Here is a 25,113-nt window from a genome sequence, read left to right on the forward strand (position 1 = left end):
AAATTCTCTATGCTATTAATTCTCAAAGTGTGGCCTCTGTACCAACATCAGCATCCCCTGGGAACGTGTAGAAATGCAGATCCTCAGGCCCCACTCCAGACCTACTCAGTCAGAAACTCTGGGAGTGGAGCCAGATCATCCACGTTTTAACTCACCCTCCAGGTAATTCTGAGGCACACTCAAGTCTGGAAACTACTACATTACTGGTTCTCAAACTATGCTGCATGTTACAAACACCTGGGGAACTGTTAAAAATACTGATGCCGAGGGGCACCTGGGTGGCTCAGTCGCCGAAGTGTCCAACTCTTGATTTCGGCTCAGGTTATGATCTCAGGTTCATGGGTTTGAGCCCCTCATTGGGCTTCCACGCTGATAGTGTGGGGCCTGCTTGGGATGCTCTCTCTCTCTCTCTCTCTCTCTCTCTCTCTCTCTCTCTGCCCTCCTCTGCTTGTGCTCTCTCACTCTGTCTCTCAAAATAAAAAAAACAAAAACAAAAACTTTAGGGGCACCAGCATGGTTCAATAGGTTGAGTGTCTGATTCTTGATTTCGGCTCAGGTCATGATCCTAGGGTCGTGGGATCAAGCTCTGAATCGGGCTCCCTGCTGAGCGTGGATTCTGCTTAAGATTCTCTCTCTCTCTCTCTCTCTCTCTCTCTCTCTCTCTCTCTCTCTCTCTCTCTCCCTCTGCCTCTCTACCCTGCTTGCTCTCTCTCTTTCTCTAAAATAATAATTAAAAAAAAAATACTGATGCCTAGATGCACCCAAAGTGAATTAATCTGAGGATGTGAGGACGATCTGGCTGTGGTCACCCCATTGATCACCAGGGTTGATTCTCGGCTGTTCTGGCTGGCTAGGCCAGTGTCCCCTTCCTTCCTCACCATTCCACATGCATCCCTCCCACAGCTGAGTGCTTGGTTGAAGTGGACGACCTTCCTGATAGAGGAGGACCTGTTCTTCAGTCAAGGGTATATGAGTAGCTGTGCCCCCCCTGCTAGAATCTCTAAAGAAGCTCTCAAGTCCATTGTAGAAGGACATAGGGCAGTCAGTCTTCTGAGACTCCAGACACATCCAAAGGAGGCGCTGCATGTGGCTGTCTGCCTTTCTTTAGAAAAAAAAAAAAGTGAAAAGAGTGAATCAATCCGAATCTCCAGGGGGTGGGGGAGGAAGACCTAGGGCATCAATTCTTAAATTTTGTTCTGCCCTGGAATCACCTGTGGAGACTTAAAAACAAAGAACAAAAACAAAAAAAAAACTAATGCCTAGAATTTTTTTATCTTAATTCCAGTATAATTAACATACAGCATTATATTAGTTTCAGGTGTACAATATAGTGATTCAGCACTCTATTACAACACCCAGTGCCCATCATGGCAAGTGAACTCTTTAATCACCATCACCTATTTCACCCATCCCCCCACCTCCCTTCTGGTAATCATCCCTTTGTCCTCTACAGCTAAGAGTCTGGGTTTTTTTGTTTGTTTGCCTCATTTTGCTGTTTGTTCATTTGTTTCTTAAATTCGACATGAGTAAAATCATATGGTGTCATTCTCAGACTTATTTCACTTAGCATTTTACTCTCTAGATCCATTCATGTTGTTGCAAATGGCAAGATTTCATTCTTTCTTATGGCCGAGTAATATTCCACTATACACAGATACCACATCTTCTGTATTCATCCATCTATCGATGGACACTTGGACTGCTTCCATAATTTGGCTATTGTAAATAATGCCGCTATAAACATAGGGATGCATATATCTTTTTTGAATTAGTGTTTTTGTATTCTTTGGGTAAATACCCAGTGGTGGAATTACTCAGTATTTTTACTTTTTAATTTTTTGAGGAATCTCCTTACTGTTTTCCACATTGGCTGCACCAATTTGCATTCCCACTAGCAAGGCACCAGGGTTCCTTTTTCTCCACATTTTCTCCAATACTTGTTGTTTCTTGTGTTTTTCTTTTCTTTTTTTTAAGTTCATGTATCTATTTTAAGAGAAAGAGTGTGAGTGGGGAGAGGCAGAAAGAGAAGGAGAGAGAGAGAATCCCCAACAGGCTCCACACTGACAGCAGTGAGGCCTATGTCGGACTTGAACCCATGAACTGTGAGATCATGACCTGAGCCAAAATCAAGAGTTGGACACTTAACTGACTGAGCCACCCAGGAGCCCCTCTTGTGTTTTTCTTTTTAGCCATTCTGACAGCTGTGAGGTGATATCTCATTATGTTTTTGATTCACATTTCCTTGATGATAAGTGATGTTGAACATCTTTTCATGTGTCTGTTGGCATCTGTCTTCTTTGGAGAAATGTTTGTTCGTGACTTCCGCCCATTTTTAATTGGATTATTTGTGGGGTTTTTGATGTTGAGTTATAAAAGTTCTTTATATATTTTGGATACTGACCCCTTATTGGTTATGTTGTTTGCAAATATCTTCTCCCATTCAGTAGGTTGTCTTTATTTCGTTGATTGTTTCCTTTGCTGTGCATAAACTTTTTTTTTTAAGTTTATTTATTTATTTTGAGAGAGGATGCAAGCAGGGGAAGGGCAGAGAGAAAGAATCCCAAGCAGGCCCCAAATTGTCAGCACAGAGCCCAATGTGAGGCTCAGTCCCACAAATGGTGAGATCATGACCTGAGCCAAAACTGAGAGTCAGAGGCTTAACTGACTGAACCACCCAGCTGCCCCAGAAGCTTTTTATTTTGATGTAGTCCCAATAGATGATTTTTGCTTTTGCTTCCCTTGCCTCAGGAGACATATCTAGAAAAATGTAGCTACAGCCAATGTCAAAGAAATTATTGCCTATGCTCTCCTCTAGGATTTGCATGGTTTCAAGTCTCACATTTAGGTCTTTAATCCAGTTTGAGTTTATTCTTGTGTATAGTGTAAGAAAGTGGTTCAATTTTATTATTTTTGCGTGTAGCTGTCCAGTTTTCCCATTTCATCATTTGTTGAAGAGACTGTCTTTTTCCCATTGTATATTCTTGCCTATTTTGTTGAAGATTAATTGACCATATAGTCATAGGTTTATTTCTGGGCTTCTATTCTGTTCCACTGATCTATGTATCTATTTTTGTGTCACTACCATATTGTTTTGATTACTACAGCTTTGTAATATGTCTTAAAATCTGGGGTTGTGATACTTCCAGTTTTTTTGTTCTTTTTCAAGATTGCTTTGGCTACTCATGGTCTTTTGTGGTTCCTTAAAAATTTTAGGATTATTTGTTCCAGTTCTGTGAAAAATGCTATTGGTATTTTGATAGGGATTATATTAAATCTGGATTGCTTTGGATAGTTTGGACACTTTAACAATATTTGTTTTCCCAATCCATGAGCATGGAATATCTTTCCATTTGTTTGTGTCATCTTCCATTTCTTTTATTAATGTTTTATAGTTTTCAGAGCACAGGCCTTTTTACCTCTTTGGTTAAGGTTATTCCTAGGTATTTCAGTATTTTTCGAACAATTCTAAATCACACTGTTTTCTTAATTCTCTCTCTGCTACTTCGTTATTAGTATATAGAAATGCAACAGATATCTGTATATTGATTTTGTATCCTGCAACCTTACCAAATTCATTTGTCAGTTCTAGCAGTTTTTTTGTGGAGTCTCCAGGGTTTTCTACATATAGTATCATGTCATCTGCAAATAATGAAACTTTAACTTCTTCCTTACCAATTCGGATGCATTTTATTTCTTTTTCTTGTCTGATTGCTGTGGCTAGGATTTCTGGTACTATGTTGAATAAAAGTGATGAGAGAGGACATCTTTGTCTTGTTCTTGATATTAGGGCGAAAGCTTCTAGTTTTTCACCATTGAGTATGATGTTAGCTGTGAGCTTTTCATACATGAATGCCTAGAATTTTTGAAAGCTTCTCTGATGATTCTATAGGCACCAGTGTTTAATAACCATTTCCCTACCATCCCCTTTAAATTGTCCTGAGAACATTGCCATAAAACATATAGATGAAGTTCAGAAGAAGCAGGCATCTATTTTCTTAAATCCCTCAACTCATAACTTGGTCAGAGGGGCGCCTGGGTGGCTCAGTCGGTTAAGCAACCAACTTCAGCTCAGGTCATGATCTCATGGTTTGTGGGGTTGAGCCCCCCCATTGGGCTCTGTGCTGACAGCTCAGAGCCTGGAGCCTGCTTCTGATTCTGTGTTTTCCTCTCTCTCTCTGCCCCTCCCTCTGCTTGCAGTCTGCCTCTCTCTCTCTAAAAAATAAACATTAAAAAAATTTTTTTTAAAAAACTTAGGTATCTGATATTGATTCCCTTTTCTTTCACATTCTTGGTGAGTCTGTCTTAGCAGCTAGCTCCACAGGGCTGGGATTGGTTTTGTTCACCAATGTAGACCCACTACCTAGAACAGAGTCTGGCACATAGTAGGCATTCAGTAAGTACTTGCTGAATCATTGAATAGGTCTGCAATCAGTCTGTCTCAGTTGTATTCAAGACTTTCTTGTCAGGTTGTAGACATCACTGGTGTACTGAGGCTGGCAGTTACTGGTTACTGAGTTATTGGTGCCTAACCCCAGAATGAATCTCCATTGGATGTGTTGACTTTATCAACTTAAGATGGGTTGGTGTTCCTAATGGTTTTACATCTTTATGTTGATAATAGGATGGATCCTGGGTTATAAGGACCAGTAGAAATATGCCTGATGGATTCTTTTCTTGGAGACTAAGACTACTTTAGGGCCTACTCATGCTCTGATTTCTGAAGTAAAGGCTGGGTCTCCCACAAACATCTAACTCAAGCCAGTTTCTGCAAGATGATGTCATCAGCCTCTCGCAAAGGATTATGACAGAAAAGTGATCAAGGTAACCTGAACACAAAGGCCCAGAAGGAAGATTTAACTGAAAAAGTGTTTACCAAGCAATTTTGAAACATCTTTCAATTTCTGTCAGAACGCCTGAGAAGTATCCAGAGAGGTGGATTAGGTAGATAGACCAAATATAGACTATCGTATCATAGCCCCATGCAGTGGATCACAAGCAAATAAAGCTCACTTTATTAGAAGGGCTGAGGTCCTGGCCAATTATCTGCACTGGAAAGGACAGCAAAGTGGGTTTTGTCTTAAGAGAGAACTAGACAACAGTATGTGTTGGTTGCCACAGGTCAGAACTGGAATCCAGGATAACTATGATCCTGAAGTCATTCAGGCTGGCAAGATGAGACTGACCAATAGGATGATCAGTGAATCAGGAATCTGGGGTGCAGGCTGCATGAGCAATTTGAACTTTTATTTCTCTGTTTTGTATGTGGATTACCAGGGGCATATTTCCTGCTCAACGATGAGATTCTTATATAACCCTTGCCAGGAGAGGCTATCAAGGAAATGGCAGTGGCAAAACTAGAAGTTAGATTCTGACTCTAGGTTCTACTGTTTCTACGGGGTGAAGCTCTTTAGAGTTTCTCTTTAGGCCCAAACCATCAAAGCCTTATCATAGTTCATTCAGCTTCCTCAGTTATAAAAGAGGACCCTTCCTTTTAAGGGGTGTGTGTGTGTGTGTGTGTGTGTGTGTGTGTGTGTGTGTGTGTATAAATGAGTTAATGTGTACAAAGCAATGAGGAGAGTGCTTGGCACAAATAAATGCTCAATACATGGTAGCCACTGTTCCTCATTAAGTGGTGCTGCTGTTATTTATTGAGCATCTACTGGGTTCCAACCATGTGGCAGGTGCTGCAACATTGGATCTAAACATGGTTCAAACTGAGAAATGAAGCCCCAGATCCCAGTCACTTCTACAAGGCTTGTCCCCTGGCTGTCTTTCTTGCAGGTGGGAATTGGTTACCTGAGTGATCACCTTCTGTTTTTGATTCCTCTCACAGATCTCCCTTTTTTCTGATCAATGGGCCCTCTCTATGAGTGTTGTATGTCTCCAGAAATTCCTTTTTCCTAAATCTGGACACAAAGGGATGGGAGAGGTGACCTGTGAGTGATAAACACAGTGGTTCATAGGAAGGTCCAGTGGATGTGATCCAGGTGGATTTCACAGAGCGAGTGAGGGATATATGTCCTTAAATATGAAAAATATTTTTAAAGGAAAAGCTTAGGGAAATAAGTAAAGAAATGGTGGACCCATTAGGTGTGGTTGGAGGGATGGGACTCTTAAACATCTAACAGGCATTTGCGTGGACATGTCTTTTAAAATTCTACTGGCAATCCTGTAACATAAGAATTCTTTCTCCAACATAAGAATTCTTTCTCCTTTTATTTTTTAAATGAGGAATTTGATTATCAAAAAAGTGAAGGGACTTGCCTAAAGTCAAACGGTTAGCAGGTGACAAAACAGCTTTGAATTTTGGGTTTCATCATTAGGGGCGCGGAGCCTAGAAAAAATTCCGGCGCTATTATCATTATTAGCATTCACTATTGAAAGGAGGGAAAGGGGAGGGTTAAGTGAAGGTGTTTTCAATGCGGAGGGGACGTCCTCCTTCCCAGGCTGAGGGGAAGGAGAGGGTGAATCTGTTAGAGAAAAGGCATTACTGGGTCTTGAGCCTTCTAAATCTGCTCCTGCCCCACCTCCTTGGCCTCATTTGGTTGTATATGTTAAACCGAAGCTGAGGAGAGGAAGCTGCACACGAGGAGAAACACCTGTTGTGTGCCGGAGGCGGGGGTATACCCCAGACCGCCCCCCACCCAGTGCTCGCCCAGGGTCACAGCAGAGCCGCTGGCGGAGACTCCGGCCAACAGCTGGACTTTGGAACTCCGCCCCCTTAGGCCCTCCCTCCAGGCCGGCACCCCGCCCCTCCTCCCCAAGGTGGCTGTGGCTCCCAGAAACAGCGGCGGCCGCGCTGCGGGGAGAGGACGGCGGGCGGGCCGGCCGGGAGGAGGGAGAGAACTGGCTCGCGGCCGCGGCGCTGAAGTTTCCTGCCCGCCGCGCTCCCACCCTCTGCTGGCGGCCCGGGCCATGCCGGAGCGCTGGGGTCGAGCGGCAGCATGAAGGGCGGCGACCGCGCTTACACCCGAGGTCCCTCTTGGGGGTGGCTCTTTGCTGCCAAGTGCTGCTGTTGCCTCCCGTGCAGAGGTGAGTAGCTGTTGGCGTTCTCGCCTTCTTTTAGCAAAGCCCGGGACCGCGGGGCGGTGGGGTGGGCGGGCGTGAGGGAGGGGATGGGAGGGCCGGCCAGGGGGGTCGCGTCAGTTTCCCTAGCAGAAAGCGGGCTCGCTCGCGGGGAAGTTCGGACTCGGAGGCAGAGCTGCAGTTTGGCAACTCAGTTACTTACTTGTCAGCGACTTTGGATGTCAGGACTCCAGCCTGCCGGGGGGGAGGGGGGATGCGGGGGGATGGGGAGGAGGCCCTCTGGGGCTGTGCGTCCCAGTAGTGGCCGAGTCGCACTTCCCTCATCTCATTTACATATGGATCTCAGCGGAAGGATTAACGAGTGACTCCTAGCTATAGGAATGTATTTGACACTTGTCTCTACACTAGGAACTATTTTTGCCAAGTGACAATTTTCTTTGGGGACTGGAGCGGGCTTTTCTTTGCCTGGGCTTTCGCAGGCCAGCTGGGTGTGCAACTCTGGGCCGAGGTTCGCTCATTAATTAACCAAGAACTCTCTATGTACCCAATTAGGGCTGTATTTATTCTGCTAATTTTAATGTTGTTGAGGAGATTGCGGGAAGCAACTAATTTCCCCAAAATCAGCCTGCAAAGCAAAATGGTGAGAAGGTTCACGGAGAGGTCTATCAGTTGTGGAGCCTCACCTGAAAAAGGAATCGGGCGTTTCCTAGACAGAGTTGACATATGTTCCTAAAACTGTCCCTGACGCTTTAACACTTCAGCTTGGAGGCTGGGGGAAGAGAGATTTTGTTTCTGTGTGGTTAGAAGTGAGAATATAGCCTCTCACTGGACATTTGCCATTTTTAAATTTCGCCTATTGGACCTCTTGCCTCCACCCCAACTTACAGTGCCCCAGTCTCCGTCGCCATCCTCATCTGACAAAGTCCGGATGCAGCTTTCTCTCTGAGTTACTGATAAATAAACTTCATTCATCATCATCTACGCCACATACAGCAGAGACCTGACACAGTCCTCATCCTGAGCTGATACAAGGCTACAAAAACTAATTAAATCTGAAGGACCTTTTCCCAAGTCATTAAGGTTCATAATGCCAGCATTAGGTTCTCAGTCTCTGCATTTAATTAGAACAGGCTGAAACTGTATGATAGCCAGCTCTAAAAGCCAGAATTCAGACGGAGAAGGAATCTTCGAGGGCCGGGGACCCTCCCCAGCATCCAAGCCTAGTTCAGAAACATTCAAAACCAAGGCTGGGAATTGAAGGAAAGGGACATTAGAAAGGAGAGGAAGCAGGAAATGACCAAAGGGAATCTGAGTGGGTGGGATTGCTCTGCAGTCTGGGCTGCTTTCGTGGGGAAGGGTTTCCAAGCAGGATTTCTTGGGAGCCCATTTCCTGTCAAAAGGCAGAATTTGGGAACTTGGGCAGTGCTTTTCTAAAGCTCCTGCAGCTGCCTGCTTGAATCCAGATGTGTGGGAGCCCCAGCTTCCCTGCAGAGGAATTCTCCTGGGGTCTCTCAACCCTTTGCTTTGTGTATTGCCCCGGCTTCCCCTCCAGCTCCCAGGCCCAGGAAGTAGGGGTGGGGCGGGGAGCCCACCTCCTGCCTGCAGGACTGGGAAAGCTGTGGCTGCAGGCTCTGTGGCTGGCAGAGGGGGTGTGAGAGGGAAGGGGGGTGTTGCAGGAGCCAAGCCAGAGCTCCAGGACACCACTGACCCTCAGCTGAAGGTGGAGGGAAGCCAAAGACCCAAGCAGTGAAAGCAGCATAAAAGGAGAAAGGGGGGTAACAGAAGTGGGTGCCTCGTCACTTTCTTCCACTTTACTCCTTACTCTTTCCTAGATGGGAGACATGAGGAAGATGGGAGGGGGAGCTGAGATATCCACCCTTTAAAGAACTCCTGGCCTCAGTGGCAGGGTGGTTATATCTGAGGTATGGGGCACTACCCCGAGGCTCCCTAGGTCCGCTCCAACAGAAAAGAGAGATCTGCGTCTCCACCCAGACTGGAGGCATCTATTCGGAAGCAGATTGCAAAGATAAGTCTTGTACTGAGCCTGAACAGAGCCCCGAACGTTGTGGGAGAAAGCTCGCCCAGTTGCAACACGGAGCAGGACCGAGGGAAATCTGAGAGGCTGACTGGAGTGGAGGGCAGCACAGCCAGGGACGGTTGCTTCTCTTTTCAGCCGAACCAGTTTCTCTGGTTGTACAGACTTCATACAATTGAAAGGTAGCTTCCCTTTTAAATAAAGGCAGCTGGCTATTTGGCCTCCCTCTCTCCTCAGAGAACTTGGCTCCTGCTGTTCCAGTAGCTGCACTCTGAAGCTAGTGGGTCAGAACCACTACCAAGGTTCCCAAGTCAAGGGGCCTTCCCAACTGGCTGCCAGTCACTCAGAATTCAAAGGGCTGAGGAAAGTCTAAGCCAAGTCCTTCTAAAGTCCGAAGAAAAGAGGAATTGGAATGTTCTGGTTATTTTTGATCGACCCAAAGCTAAGTGAGGCATCCTGGACTTTCCCTGGGTGGATCCTAAGTGGCTATACTTGTTAGCACAAGGGCGAGTCAAGGTTTTAGTGATATACCTGTGTGGTTTTTAAATATTGTATTTGAGAAAAACATGAGTGAAATTAGTTGAGCTTGTCTTTTGACTTGGAAAAGTGAGGAAATCAAGTATCTGTTTTCTCTTCCGGTTTTTGGCTCTACTGAGTATGAGTATGGTAAAGGGGTTTGATGCGAGGTGGTCTTTCTTCCCTACCCTGAAACTGGTGTTGAAGAGCAGAAAAACTGAAGACCAGAGATAGGCTGGAAATAGACATCAGGTGCAAAGGAAGAAAGACAGCAAATGCATTTATAACTGCCTTTTTGAAAGTGAAAAATAGCCACACGTGAGATAATAGCATGTGTGCGTCCGAAAGCTGATTAATCATTGATGTCACACTTTGTGAGAAGTTTCAGGATTGCTGAAAGGCTATTTAGACTTTCCTTTAAGCCTGAAGAAGTGGGTCACTTCTGGATTCTCCTTCAGTTATCTTAAATTTTTAAAAAGCACCTTGTTTCAGAGACAAAAAGGAATTCAAATCACCGGGAAGTTGCTAAGTTCTGTGTTGCAGACTGAAATTTGTGACTTCTTAGATCATGGAGCCTAGAAATTCTTTCTGACCTTGCTAGGTGGAAGCCAGTTTTAGAGCCTTTAATTTTCTAGTCCACTTGTAATTAACTTTGAGTATGTGGACAAAAGTGCCCTTCTTGGAAACCCTTCCTGATGGCTGTCCTCTTCTGCTTCTCCACAGTGTGTGCAGGATTTATTTATATTTATTACTGTATCAGTGTCCTTGCATCTCAAGCCCTCCTGCCATTGTGTGTCCCCATTCATGCCGCAAGTGCCAGGTTTAGGAGTCTAACTATCTCAGAGGTAAAGAGAGAGAGGAGTGGTGACTTAAGCAGACTGAATCAGCTTACAGGGGAGATGCTGGGATCACATTCCCATGGCTTTTTCACCACGTGGTCAGTTGGGTTCCAGCTTGACTCTGACGTCATGGGGCCTGGGTAAGGGCTATGAGGCTCCACAGGGCATCCTACGTCATCATCATCTGTTAGCTCTCTTTTTCCCCTACCTTTTCCCAGAATCACTAGACAGGGACCTTATGACTTGATGTGACTGCCTTTTCTATGGCCCATAAATTAATATAGCTCATTTTATAAACTGAATTTAATGTGTGAAAGCATGACATCAAGTTCCTTTAGAAAGGTGCTAGTAACCTCAAAGAGCAGTCCTTGTAGCATTCACTATTACAGATTTAACTCACCACTCAAGGCACAAAATTCTTGGGACCTTAATGCACATACCCTTTCATTTCTTCATCTTCCAGGAAGTGCCTGTATCACAAAGAAAACTGCATCAACCATTTAGCATGTATGTTTTTCCAGTGTATCTTTCGGATTTTCTGCCTCCTAAGGAGATTTCCTAATGTAAGGAGAGTTCCCACACATATCTACTCTCCCCAACCCATATCCTTCCTATGTCCCTTCCCCTGTCTGATTCTCTAAGGACTAGGAAGAAGGACATCCATGGTTACCTGGATAACAGTACTTAGTGCCAGTTGTCATGTCCCTAGTAGAAATGGTAGTGTATGGGTTTGGTAGGATGAGGTGGAAATTGGAAATGGAAGCCAAATATCTCTCCCCTGGTACAGCTGTGGGTCCCGTAATCACCCATAATGCCGTAGGCATCACCCCCATAGTTCCATGTGCTACAAGTTGGTTAAGTCCTAACATGAGATAAAAAAGCAAAAATTCAGACTCTGTAACCATGTTTTTATGAAAAATTATTTTAAAGTTAAAAAAAAATAAGGGGCACCTTGGTGGCTCAGCTGGTTAAATGTCCAACTTCGGCTCAGGTCGTGATCTCATGGTTTGAGGGTTTAAGCCCCACATCATGCTCTGTGTTGACAGCTCAGAGCCTGGAGCCTGCTTCAGATTCTGTGTCTCCCTCTCTCTCTGCCCCTTTTCCACTCACACTCTGTCTCTCTCTCTGTCTCTCTCTCTCTCAAAAAATAAATGAACATTAAAAAAAAAATTTCAAGTTAACAAATAAAAGTGAACATTGGAGGTTCACTTTTGAGCCCCGTACTATAGGCATATCTTACACTGGAGAAGGGTTACTGATATTCTACTTCATGATCATTCCCCTCAAGAATCTTGACGCCGTTGTGCTCTTCTGCCCTAAAAATATTCCTTGTGCTTCTCCTCTTTCAGTGAGTGAGTGGCTGCTGTCTCCTTCAGACCAAACCCCAGATTTTTCCTGAAGGAGGGCCCTACAAAAAGCATGGATCTGAAACCAGAGGGAGGGCTTCTTGAACAGAAGGGTCTAAATCATGGAAAGTTGGAGATCACTGAATAGATCTTTTATAGAGGTGGTAGCTGAGATACAGCCACTTACTAACAGGTCAGAACTAGAGCCCTTTTCCTGCACTCTTTCCTCAACTCCGTTACTGTCTTCACGGGTGTGGACTTCTCATACTGTGGACACAGGTGAGGTCGAGACAGCTGAGAAGGGTAGAGGCAGTCCCTAAACTGGAACTAAGGTGTTGACTGTGGGTTATCCGTAGTTCTGTGGGATGACTGCATTGCCTGGAGCCATTTGGAACTAGACCTGTCTGGTCAGCTTGGAAGGGCTATTTGAAGGGCTATCCTGACCACAGAAGGCAAAGACTGTCACATCCCTGACCTGAACCAGCTTGTGTGCATGTTCTTGATAAATATCTGTTCGTGTTTTTCCCTCTGGTTCAATTTTTTTCAGAAGGTCCCTTTTCTCCTTTCTTATCCCTTTTCTTGAAACGTACCCTTTCAGGTGGAAATGAACCAATGAAATGCATTCCTATCATTCTATCTTTGAGTGCCTCTGGTTTTTATGTAACACACAACGTTTCAATTCATTTGACAGATGTTTATGTGCTGACTGCCTGCCAACCCTGCACTAGGTACTGGGGGAGAATGGATGGGAATCATAATGGTGCTGGCCCCATTTGGGTGTTGTGAGGATGAGTTAAGAAAATGTATGTAAAGGGCTTAGCATAACACCAGGCATATAAAATGGTTTAAGGGGCTCCTGGGTGGCGCAGTCGGTTAAGCGTCCGACTTCAGCCAGGTCACGATCTCACGGTCCGTGAGTTCGAGCCCCGCGTCGGGCTCTGGGCTGATGGCTCAGAGCCTGGAGCCTGTTTCCGCTTCTGTGTCTCCCTCTCTCTCTGCCCCTCGCCCGTTCATGCTCCCTCTCTCTCTGTCCCAAAAATAAATAAACATTGAAAAAAAAATAAAAATAAAATGGTTTAAAAAAGGTAGCTACTAATGGTAACGGTAATTTCATTGCTAGACATAGACCCTATCCCGATGGGACTCCCACCTAAATATTTGTGAGTCCTCTGGGTGGTAATACTATAAGTCTACGTTCCTAAGCAATTTCACGCTCTTGGTTCAAACCACCGTCAGCTGTGCCTCAATGCTGTGGCATCATCGCTGTGGGAAAGAAAGTTTGTGATGTAGAAGTATGATAGGGATCTCCTCCTTCCTTCTATTAAACCAATTTTAAAAAGAAACACATAACTCTCCTAGCGTTACAATCTCTGTGTGTTACATGGAAGAACATTCCAAAAAGGATACTGGCAAGAACACTAAGCATCCCTGAGTTGTTCTTCTCTGAGCGAGAGCACAAGGTACAAGAATTGGAGCATAACTACACTAATATTAAAATTCATATCCTGAGGACCCACCTGATATAAAAACACATCACTTCTTCTTTCCTGCCCTTTGACTTTGGCTAACAATCTAATGACACACATTTTTCTATTTACTTCAGCTAACATTTTTTGCACATGCGTCATATGCAAAGCTTTGCTAGTCTTCTTTTTTTCAATGTTTATTTATTTTTGAGAGAGAGACAGAGACAGAGGGTGAGTGGGGGAGGGGCAGAGAGAGAGGGAGACAGAATCTGAAACAGGCTCCAGGCTCTGAGCTGTCAGCACAGAGCCCAAGGTGGGGCTTGAACCCATGAACTGTGAGATCATGGCCTAAGCCAGAGTCGGATGCTTAACCGACTGAGCCACCTAGGCACCCCTTTGCTAGTCTTCTTTGGACTGTTTTTGCCTAGATGAAAATCATCACCTGCTGCCCACAGCAGCCCCCACGGTTCTGAGGTTTGGCCAGTATCTTGTGTATTTCTTGCAGATGGCGGACATGGGTAGTTTGGCTCCCCCACTGGGTCTGTTCAGTGACTAGTGGAGGATATCGTTCCTGGTTGACAAGTAACCTTCTGTGTTATACCTTGTGGAAGGAGGGGGAGCCCTGGTCACACCTGTGAGACAGCAAGAAGGCTTCCAGGTTGGCTTCAGCCAGGTAAAAGAGCAAAGATCACAGTTACAGAACAGGTTGTTCCACATTCTTCTTGCTTTCCTGGTGACCACAGTGAGGAAACTGTCCAATTGAAAGGAAGGGAAATCCCTTCTACCACTAGATTGAAACAGTACCTCATAAAACATTTCTGTTTCCAGGTGTTTGCTTTCCGTGGGGCAGGATTAGTTGAAAGCACGTGTTTGTTCTCCTGCAGCACCTGGTGTGTAACAGGCTCTCAGGACATTCCCACTATCTGCCCTCCTGTCGTTAGAACCTCCATATTGCTCCCATGGAAAAAGGGATGTTACCTTTCCCCATCCAAAAGGGAACCAAGCCTCGTGTTAGAAAGAATGGCAGACACTCCACTTCTGCAAATTTTGAACCTCAGTCCCACACCTGTGCAGTGCCTCTTTCTCTTCTCTCTCTACTTGGAGCAGAAATTCTTGAAGAATGGTCACTGGGGAACATGATAGAAATGCAGATTCTTGGATCCATTGACTCAGACCCTGCAGTCTGTGTTTTAACAAGCCCTCCAGGTGGCTTGGTTTTTTTGTTTGTCTGTTTGCTCTTTTTCTTTCTACTCTCCACTTGACCCCCTCCCTCCTCCTACCTCCCCCCTTCTCCCAGCCCCAGCAAAAGCATTCTACTGAAGATGTCCAGCTTCCCTGGGGATTCCTGCTTTGAGAAGTGGAGGAGGCCCCTGTGAGACTCACTTTTCACTTGTGCGACTAGTGAGCTAGGAATCCCCTACATTTTTCATGAACTCCTTTGCTTTTGTTTTGATTTTATTATCTGCTTTTATTTCATTACTCTTAAAGCTAACTATGCTCGCTGCAGAAAAAGTCAAGTTAGGCAAACAGAAGACCATAAAAGCATAACTTCTAGGATTATAGCATAATCCTAACCACTTAGAAACAACTACTTAACTACTTAATAGGTTCTTTTCTATGTTCCCCCCCCCCTTAATAAATGGGTTCATATCTTACATAGTGCTTTATAACTTGATTTCCCTTAATCTTCTGAACGTCCTCCCAGGTAGAGGCATTTCCAAGGCATTTTTAACGGCTGCACAGTGTTTCACTGCAGACAAGACTTGATTGACCATTGTTAGTATTGATTTAATATAATGGGTAAAAGTTTAGTGAAGAGAGATGAGGAAGAGCCCTGGGTGGAGAAATAGATCTTTCCAGAATCAGATTCTACACCAGACTGATCCTTGTCCTGTGGTTTACACATTTCCACTCCCTATATTCCACCTTTCCTTTCCTTGGGATGTATGATTTACCCCACCAGAGAGGTATGATTTCTTACTCAGGAGATCAGCATGCACTGTAACAAGGACATAGGTTTCCCCCACTCATCCTTCTCAAGTGGTGTTAGGAGTCTTCTCGCTCCTTAGGCACTGAGCAGGCCTAGGAATTTTTCTTTTCTTTCTTTAATTATTTTAAGACATACCTTTGAAAATAGGTCATTTTTAAATTATTGTAACTGGGAAAGAGCCTTGATTAATTTTTTCCTAGAAAAATCATATATAAATGTTGGGAAAGCATTTGGAAATACAAATAAATGAAAATAAAATCTCATTACCTAGAGATAGCCATAGTGACACTTTGAATAAGCCTTTTAATCTTTTTTCCCATGTATCTATTTTTTTTTCCAAAAATACAACATAGTAGTATTATAAACTTCCTTCACATAACATATTGAACAACTTCTATGATGCTTTTTCTGTATTCATTCAGTGAAATGCTGGAGCCAGGTTGAGATCATTAAATATTTAGGGTTTTGAGGGTGGATTGTTAAACCATTGGTAGCTTGAGATCATCCATGGTGGGATGTCATGAGATACCACAAATCAAGGGTTTTTTTTTTGTTTGTTTTTTTCAAAGAGCTGGTTTCTCAGCATACCACTAGATGCACATTTTACCTTGTGTGAATATGTTTTTTTAAATTTTCAATCTGTTTTTGCTTGTTTCTACTTTTTGCTATTATAAGCAATGTTGTAATGGCCAGTCTTATAGTTAAGTCTTAGCATACACCCATCATTACTTCCTTAGGATAAATCCCTAGAAGTGGGGTTCCTCCATCAAAGAACATTCAGAATTTCACAACTCCTTTGTTGCCAGTTAAACCCCCCTCCCCTTCCCCTTTCACACTCTGTGAAAGGAAGAGTGTACTGCTTTTTGTTTTAAGAGGATTTATGAGAAACCTCTGGGACAAGGAATTTCATCTCTCTCCTGTTGTTTGCTTCTGTTTACATTTTCTGAATTAACTTAATTCTTTTTATATAAGGAAACGCCCTGGCTAAGAGCCTTTGATTCTTAGGCTACATACTGATATGCAAGTTGTAAAAAATATGTTTTGTGTTTGTGCTGGGGTGAGAGGCAATATATCATGATGATTAAGAGCTTAGACTCTGGAGCCAGAATGAGTTTGAATCCCAGCTCTGCTACTTATCTGTGTGACCGTGTGCAAATTATACAAACTCTTTGGCTCATTTTCCTCATCTGGAAAACGGAGATGATGAAGGAATCTAGTCTTGGGGTTTCTACAAGGCTTAGATGAGTTCACATACATAAACCACTTAGAACCGGCACATGGTAAGTTCTAGGTAACTGGTAGGTTATTATTAACATTAACAAGTATATAGAAGTCTCCGTGGAACTGTGCCAACTGTCACATTCAGATTATTTCATTAGCTCCTTCATCATATGGGAAATCGAGCTGAACATTTCTTGTATCAACCCCCAAATATTTGAGTACCACGTGGCAGGTATTGAACTAGCGACAGTAGAGAACTTAAAATGTTTTCATCCCCTTGAGGATCTTACAGTCCAACTTGAGAGCTGTTCCATAAATATGAAACAGTAAATAATAACAAAAAACAATGGGGAATAGTTGCTGAAGACAATAAGGGGAGAGATACTCCAGGGTCCTACCTGATTGCTGACTAAAATAATTATGCAAAATCTGCTGGAAGCACAGTGGCCTGGGCTGGTCTGGGAGGACTTCTCAGGAGATACAAAGTTGTCTCTGGGCCCTAAAGGGCAAGATGGGGTTTTTAAAGGGCTGAATATATGGTGAGAGCAGAGCAGCGGGTACATGCAGGGGACCCCAGAGGAAATCAGGTCAGACCTGCCTTCTAGAAGTACACTGTCCAGTTCGGTGGCCATTATCTGTATGTAGCTATTGAAGACTTGAAATGAAGCTAGTTCAAACTGAGATGTGCTGTAAGTATGAATTACATATCAAATTTCAAAGATTTAGTACAAAAAAACCACATTGAGAATCTCAATAATTTAGGTATTGATTGATTGCAATTGAAATGACAATATTTTGGAGATTTGGGGTTAAATACAGTATATTAAAATTAATTGCACCTGTATATTTTTACTTTTTATCATGACACTAGAAAAATTTTAATTGTATAAAACTTATATAACATTATTTTATATTACGTAAAAAATAAAATCATATGTGTGGGTCACATTTATGGCTTGCAATTAATTTCTGTTGGACAGAGCTGTCTGAGAGCTTATAGTCCATGATACAGTGATGTGCCAGAGTAGAAAGTTTCCATCCCATCCCAGGGCCAACCCTAGGCCCTCTTCCCAGCCCTCTCCATGATTGTAGGAGGATGCAATCTCTCTGATGCTGAAAGATGCCCACGGGCCTTCTCAACCTTAACTTTTAAGAGAGGCAGCTACCTATTTTCATTTCTGAGCAACACAGTTTGTGAGGAAACAGGGCTTAAATTGCAAGTTCTCCCACGAAGCTCAGACAAGCCAGCTTTTAGGAATGTAATGAGGGAAGATCCTGAAAACAGTGCTAAAAACAGGAAGAGTGACAACATGCTACCATCTCCCAACCCCGTAACCCCTCAACCAAAACCCTCCGGTCCTGCTCCTTTATGTAACAAAAACAGCGTTGCTGGCTGGCATGTCCCCAGGGTCTGAGGGAGAAGATGGCTGGAATGGCAGGGCAGAATGGAGATGGAGAGATGTGACTAGGTGGGTCCGTGGAGCCCCAGGCTGAACTCGGGCAAGTTTCATTTTGTCCTTTAACTAAATGATGTGTGAGTGTTCAAATGTATCATTCTGAGCAGCATTTTTTATCTTTATTTTTGTCCTCATGCAGCATCACCAGGTGTCTCGCTGAGCACAGTGCTATCCAGGGTATTGGGGTCATTTCCCTATTTGTCTAGAGAAAGCTGTACATGTAGCCTGTCTTGATTATACATCATAGAACACTAGAATTTTACAGCATGTCAGATCATAAAGTTCTGAGTTTTATACATGAGAAGAACACTTAAGAAAAAAGAAATGACTTATCCGAGGTGTCAACTGGTAATTCATGAAATGAGATCATTCTGTCTGTAGCATATTGCTTGTGTTTTTTAGAGAAGATGATGAAAGGTAGACTAGTCCTGTCATTTTGTTTGGGGGGATGGAAAGGGTAGAGGTGCTGGATCAAGTCTGAGAGGAGACCCAGCTCTTTGGAAGGAATCTAAGGGCTGGGGATCCTAGTGAATCGGAAATCGCTCTTAGCTTCCTGGAACTGTGTCCTAGCTACCTGCTCTAGATTTGCTCCTGTAGAAACCTGCCCCATGGTGTCCACTTACATCTGGTGTTTCTAAATGTCTAGAGGGATTCTGGGGGAACTTACCTGCTCTGAAATCACAGCTGGACTCCCTGAATTTAGAACTGAGAGCTAGGTCCCTCTGGCTCTGATGAAATCAGGGTCTGCCCCATTGGCCTGGAGTCTCCAAGCAAGACTAGCCAATTCAGGGGACCTTCTTGGGATATCTCAAAGGGCCTTTCTGTGACCTTCCAAGCAAAATGGAAGGTCAGGTTGATCTGAAGCCAGGCCTTGATAGCCAATGTGCTCCAATCTAATCAGGTTCCCATGAGGTCTTCCTGGAGAACCCAGGATATCTGTGGCTGCCACAATATTCCAGGGATGTTACCCAAGGTCTCTTGCACTGGTCATTTCTGACTCCTCCAAGACTGGGGGATAATCAGAAATCATAGCCAGGGAACGAAATAGACATGGCACGTCCCTCAAAAACTTACGGTTTAGAGGGGACAACAGATATCACATACCTTTTTCTAAGTGTTCTCAGAGGATGCTATGAGAATATCTGTTGGTAGTAGGAGTCAAGGTGGAATTTAGATTGGGTAGGAACCCTGCCTGAAGAACTAACAAAGTACCTAAAGTCTAGTTACTACCACTCTTCTGGTCCCCAAATGAGTATTATTTGCATTCTGGACCAAGCTAAAGAGTCCTTCCAAAAGGTTTTGCTAAATATTATGGGAAAACACAAGGGAAGTAGAATAAAAGAAGCATAAAGCCAGACAGTTTTCTAAAATTCATTTTTTTGGTACCTTGTTCAAAGCTGGCTTGCTTCAAGGGCTCATGTACCATTCTTAAGTCCCCAGGCACCAGAGGAACCTGTACTGTGTCTATAAGGGATCATTGCTGAGGCCCTCACTTGCTAACTCTTGACATGGGGAGCTGTCATCTTGTGATTGGAGCTCCCCTTCCTACATATTTTGTCCCTGGAATCCAGTTAAAGGGGCCAGATTCCCATTCACCATTCTGCACTTTGGGCCTTCCCATCTGGCTTAGTTTCTGCTCTAAGGCGTTGTCATCCACCGCTGCTGTCTCCCACAGTGATACGCCACTGATCATGCACGCTGGCAGGTCCCACTGAGGCTAAGTGACCCTCTCTTGGCAATCTTATAGACTTGACTCTACAACATATGGGACACTGTGCTCAGAGTACCTTGAGATCTTTCCCAATTCCCATTTCAAAAGGGGATTTAAAAAATATGTTTACTTGGATTCTGCATGAAAGCAGGGGAAGACCTCAATAACCTTTTGAGGTTTTTTTCAGCCTTTCTAATTTGTAGGTGCCTTTTCATGTGTGTGCACTATGGTTAGGAAGTTCTACCCCCTTCTCAATTTAACTTCTATCCTAACCACCAAATAGTGCTTCCATTTTAGAGTGGCAGCAGCCAACTGTACCAGAGTGTCTGTGGATCTCTCCAAACAGCCGGTTTCCCAGCCCATTCCCAGTGAGGTGGTCAGGTCTAAATTTAACCATGACCTTCTGCCAGCATACGCAAGCTAGGGCTGCAAGAGCAAAATCAGAGCTGGACTGTTCTCAGGGGTGTGTGTGTGTGTGTGTGTGTGTGTGTGTGTGTGTAGGAGTTAAAAGAGAAGGTAAGCAAAGCTTCCCAAAAGGCCAGATGAGCCCTGGGGGAAGAGAAGATGTTCAGGGCAGGGAGAGTATAGTCATCCCAAGTGACTATGGTAGTTTATGCCAGCTTGGCCGGGTCTTGTGGAGAAAATTAGCCAAATTCTCCACTCTCTCGGTTTCCTCCCATATAAAGTATCTGTGACGTAATTCACCTGGATTTGTAATTACCATGGCTGCCTGCCAAGCGTTATACCACACTTATGTGCTCACTCTTGTCTCTTATTCCACAATTCCTGATCCCAGGTTTGTGAGATACAATCTGCGCATTGTCTTGTATAGACAATGAGGGGCTGAAACAAGATTTCAGCTCTTGTTTACTTGTCTGGCTTGCATCTTTTTCTGTATCAGTGGGTACGTATCTCAGACACAGGTCAAGGGCAGTGCTGTAATTCTATTGGTGGAATGGTCTTACACATTTTTATACCAAATACGTATGAATGCAAAGCACTGAAAGTGGTGTAGTTCATAAAATTTAGCTCATTATAATTTAGTCACACCTTCAATTTGTATTTATAGTCATGATTAACATCCTATAGCATAAAATTTATAGGCATATATGTGACATCATGTGTGTGTGTGTATATATATATATAGATATATACATCTATATCTATATATATATGACATTTTTAGAATGGCATCAGCTTGGGACTCAAATAGGACAATCTTTTTTTAAGTAGGCTCCACACCCAATGTGGGGGCTTGAACTCATGACCCTGAGATCAAGACTCACATGCTTTACTGACTGAGCCTGTCAGGCACCCCGCAAATAGGACAATCTTTATTTTCTGTTTGATCCCTAACAACAGATTGGAAGTAATGTAGAGGCAGGTTTGGAGACGCTGCCTTGAATCTATGTCTTTCTGAAATGCCTTGGCTCACAGCTAAGAGAAGAACCAAACTGCAGAGCTTCTGGAACTGGGGTTCTAGTAATCTCTGAATGTGCCCATCACAACAGGGATGTGTTAAGAAGGGAGCATGGGCCAGTTGGCTCTCTTGCGCTCATCTGTCATTTTCTGTAGGTAATTTAGAGGAGTTCTACAGGCAATTTTCTATTTAGCTCTAGTCTCCAAGGGAAGGGCCCACATTAGGGAGGGTCAGACTGGTTCCATTAGGCAGCACTTACTAAGAGCATTGCGTTATTCTAGTTACTGAACTTCTTTATGCCAGTTTATTCATCTGTGTACTTGGGAAAATATACTTATCTATGCCTAAGGTATTTGTAAGGATTCAAATAAAAAAAGATGTGGACCGTGTGTGACATTTAGTATATAGTTCCTGGCTTCCTGGCCCATAGAATATACTTGATAAATGCTAGTTTATGACAAATGATATTTTTTCTTATTATTAGACATTTCTCTGACTTACAGGGCAGTAGTTTTAGGTGAGCCATTAAGTTGGGTGGGGATTAGTGAATATTTTTCAAAACTCTCTGGGAAAACAGACATATAACTTACACTTGTAATTACTGGCCTTTTGCTCAATTTTTGGTCCCTAGGAGTGTCCCTGTTGAAAACAAGTTGCTGATCTGGTGGATCATAGGGCTGATTCAGGGTGACAGTTTTTATTAAGAAAGAGATAAAAGGTTGGGGCACCTGGGTAACTCATCCAACTCTTGATTAAGGCTCAGGTCATGATCCCAGGGTCGTGGGATCAAGCACCAAGTTGGGCTCCATGCTGAGCGTGCAGCCTGCTTAGGATTCTCTCTCTCTCCCTCTGCCCCTCACCCCCACTCATGCATGTGCTCTCTCTCTAAATTAGTTTATATTTATTTCTTAGTTTAGTGTATGCCATTATCCTTTGTTCATGTCTAAAGTGAATCATCTTAGATGTGTTTCTTTAATTAGTACAGTTATCAGCTGTGTTCTGGTAAATATCTGATCTGCCATTTATGGGTCAGGAGTTTCTGTTCTGTCATCAGTAACCAATCAGGACTTCTTGTATTTAGTAACCACATTTATCACTTTTAGACAAAAAAAAAAAAAAAAAAAAAAAAAAAACTTGACATTTTGGTTAAACGTGTTGTTGGTTGGATTTAGATTACTTTCTGCAATAGTGAAACTCACTTATAGATCTTCAGGTTCAGTGGGAAGAGGGAAGTCAAAAGTCCCCCAAATTGACCCCCATTAGGCCTGTCTACATTGCGTCCTGTCACATGCCCATCCTTGAATTGCTCCCCATGTCCCAGGAAATAAAATACTCAGGTTCTTTTTGGCTCTGCCTCTGGCAGTGGGGTTGGAGGTGGAGATTGAGCAGGAAACAGGGTTTCTACATACAAAGCTGGGCAATCTGGGATGCTCTTGTGAAGGGGAAAGAGAAGTGGGTACTGGGGAGGGGGCCAGCATGTGTCCTCTCTTGACCAGTGTGCATCTTCGTCTGCTGAGAAACTGCAGTGAGGTTAAGCCCAGCTGAAGTCCCACTGCCTCTCATGTTGTACATGCTCAGAGGACAGGGTGACTGGCCCCTCTAGAGGAGAGTAAGGAGATGTGTGCAGGTGAGGCCTTGTGCGGAAGTAACGTAGGGACTGGGTCTTGAAGGGGAGGGAGAGGGGGGATATTCTTCATCTAAGAAGTTAGGCAAAGGAAATAGCATGAGGAAGGACATAAAGTCCTGGGTGCGAATGGAGTGTTATGGAAATGAGGAACAGATAGTGATCTACCGTGTGACTCTAGTATCTCCTTTGGTCTCCAGCTTCTGGGAGTCAGCCTGCACATTTCACAGATGAGAAGACTGAGGCTCAGAGAGACTAAACCGTTCTCCCAAGAGCATGTGGGTAATAAGTTGAATCCTGGTTTTCCTCTCCAAGTTCTACTCTTTCTCCTACTTACCCTGCTGCAAACTAGATTCTGCTCCTTGTATCAAGTTCTATTTTTTTATTTACCATCCTGGAATCTGGTACAGTTCCATATTATGTCCCTGAAACTGTAGGATGGCTTAGCAGTTCCACAAGCAGCCTTTCTTGTGGGGTATTACTTTTATTTGCATATATAAACCCTGTGCCGCCAAAGGTCTTAACATAAGCATTGCCTGGCATACACACACACACGTTTATACCCTAAATAGCAGAGGCCTAGAAATGTTTGTCTACTTTTGCCAACATCTGACTGTGATTATCTTTAACCACAGTCACACTGTTTGTCTCTTAAAATAGCACTGACTCTCCCAAGGAGGCTGTTTCTGGTTGTCACAGCGCTCCCAGAACTGTTCCACCTGCCTTCTCCTGGTAGCCTCGACAGCCCATGATTTACTGTGATTACTTTCACTGCTCCCTTATGGTGACCCTCCAGAATTCTTCCTTAGGATTCACAGACCCCTCCAGGTGGTCCCAGAGCCCACCTCTTGACTCACGTATAGCTCTCCCTGCCATGTCCATTGGCCTTTTTTCCTTCCTACTCCTGGCTCTGCCCTCAGGCCATGTCAGTGTGCAGGGCTCGACTTCCCACTTTCCCAGAGGAGAGCAGCTCAAAAAGGTCAGGCTATGTCTGACCTGTGGGATGGACCTGGCCAGTTTTGGAAAGGCTGCCCCCCAGCATGGATATTAAAAATTTGTCCTTGCTTCGGGTTCTGCCTCCCAGAAACTCAATATCCCCCTATGCTAGCCCTGGGTTCTTTTGCTTTAAAGTAAAAGCCTGATTTTGACTTTGACCTTGATGAGAGTAAAAGGAGAGATTGAAGAAGGTATTTTTACCTTATAGTTTCTACCTTTGCATCACCCTGTCCCGCCCTCCTCCACCCCTTAGAATAATACATCATACCAAGCTAGGGGAAACCACTACCTGAAAGAGCCTAGTGATCTTTCTCAAACCATCACTAGGATCAAGGGAATGAACATCAACTTACATACGTGATTCTGGGTTGTGTGCTCTGGGCTTGGATCCTTTCACTAAGAAATCCTTTTTCTGAACAATTGGGGCGACATGTGGGTGGCAAACACAAAAGCCAACAGAGTAAGAACGGTGAAAATATAGATTGTCAGGATTGCTTTCCCATTTTTCAGGCTTGCTCTGTGATTTGAACAGTGTGTTCTCCAGAGCGGACGTGGAGGTCACCCGCTGAGCTCTGGTAAGAGCTACTCTTGGTGCCACTGTGGGACTGTATTGCTCTCCCTGAACCACAAAGGTTCTTTCTGCATAACCTTGTAAAAGTAGAATTGAAAGTTGAGGTGCCTAATTGTGGAAAATAGGTTTGGGAGATGAAGATTACAGATGAGCTCATGAAAGCCCTATAAATATTTTTATGATCCTTAAAATAAATGATCCCACTAAATATAAGGAGAAGGAGTACCATGCAATTTCCATTCTGCTGGAGTAGAAGTATTTCAAAGTTTCCTAATGCAAAATTTGAACTAGATACTTTTCAATTCATTTTTGGGTGTAGATAATGGGTGTGTTAAGACACTTTCAACCCCACCCCCACTGTGGTCCCTCATCCAGATGGGACTCAAAACTTTAGAAGAATATAGGCTTTAGAGTCCAGCAGACTTGCCATGAATACTCACTCTGTCATTTACCAGCTGTGTCACCTGCTATAGGGATTTAACGTCTCTGGGCCACATTCTCATGGGCAGCAAAATGGACATAATAGCACCTATGTGCATGAAGTGTACAAGTGTTACTGAGAATGGCATTGAAATGCTTCGCATTTCTGTCATGTTGTAAGTTCTCTTAAAGAATGGCATATAAACGTACAGACGATGATTGTAAAACATGGCTGTACATGTACAAGGGGTTAAAGTGGTAACTTTTGTGTTGTATAAATTCTACCATGATAAAAAGAATTTTAAAATTATACCCCCCAAAATGCTAAGTGTATGTGTGAAAGAGAGCATTTTATTAATTTATAAGAAACTAGAAGGAAGTTCACCAAAACATGTTATGTGGAAGGATTCTGAATGACTTTTTTATCCTCTTCCTTAAATTTTAATTTTTCTAAATTTCTACAATAACATTACTT

The 25,113-nt window shown here is 43.6% G+C and overlaps 1 protein-coding gene across 26 annotated transcripts in view; it reads left to right on the top strand.

Annotated features, from left to right (window-relative positions):
• Nucleotides 1-25,113, top strand: part of KALRN (kalirin RhoGEF kinase) — a 708,823-nt gene that overhangs the window by 581,401 nt on the left and 102,309 nt on the right. For 4 of the 26 annotated variants that reach the window (XM_019839880.3, XM_019839881.3, XM_019839882.3 and 1 more), the window contains exon 1: nucleotides 6,739-7,032. The exons of 19 other annotated variants lie outside the window; for them this stretch is intronic. In XM_019839880.3, the coding sequence (XP_019695439.1) occupies nucleotides 6,945-7,032 (88 nt within the window). In that variant the 5' untranslated portion in view covers nucleotides 6,739-6,944. Of the gene's footprint in view, nucleotides 1-6,712; nucleotides 7,033-25,113 lie in introns of those variants that run through there. 3 more of the 26 variants (XM_019839878.3, XM_006936125.5, XM_019839879.3) reach the window with 3 other exon arrangements.

This window comes from Felis catus, chromosome C2 (assembly GCF_018350175.1).
Source record: "Felis catus isolate Fca126 chromosome C2, F.catus_Fca126_mat1.0, whole genome shotgun sequence".
Taxonomy (NCBI): Eukaryota; Metazoa; Chordata; class Mammalia; order Carnivora; family Felidae; genus Felis; species Felis catus.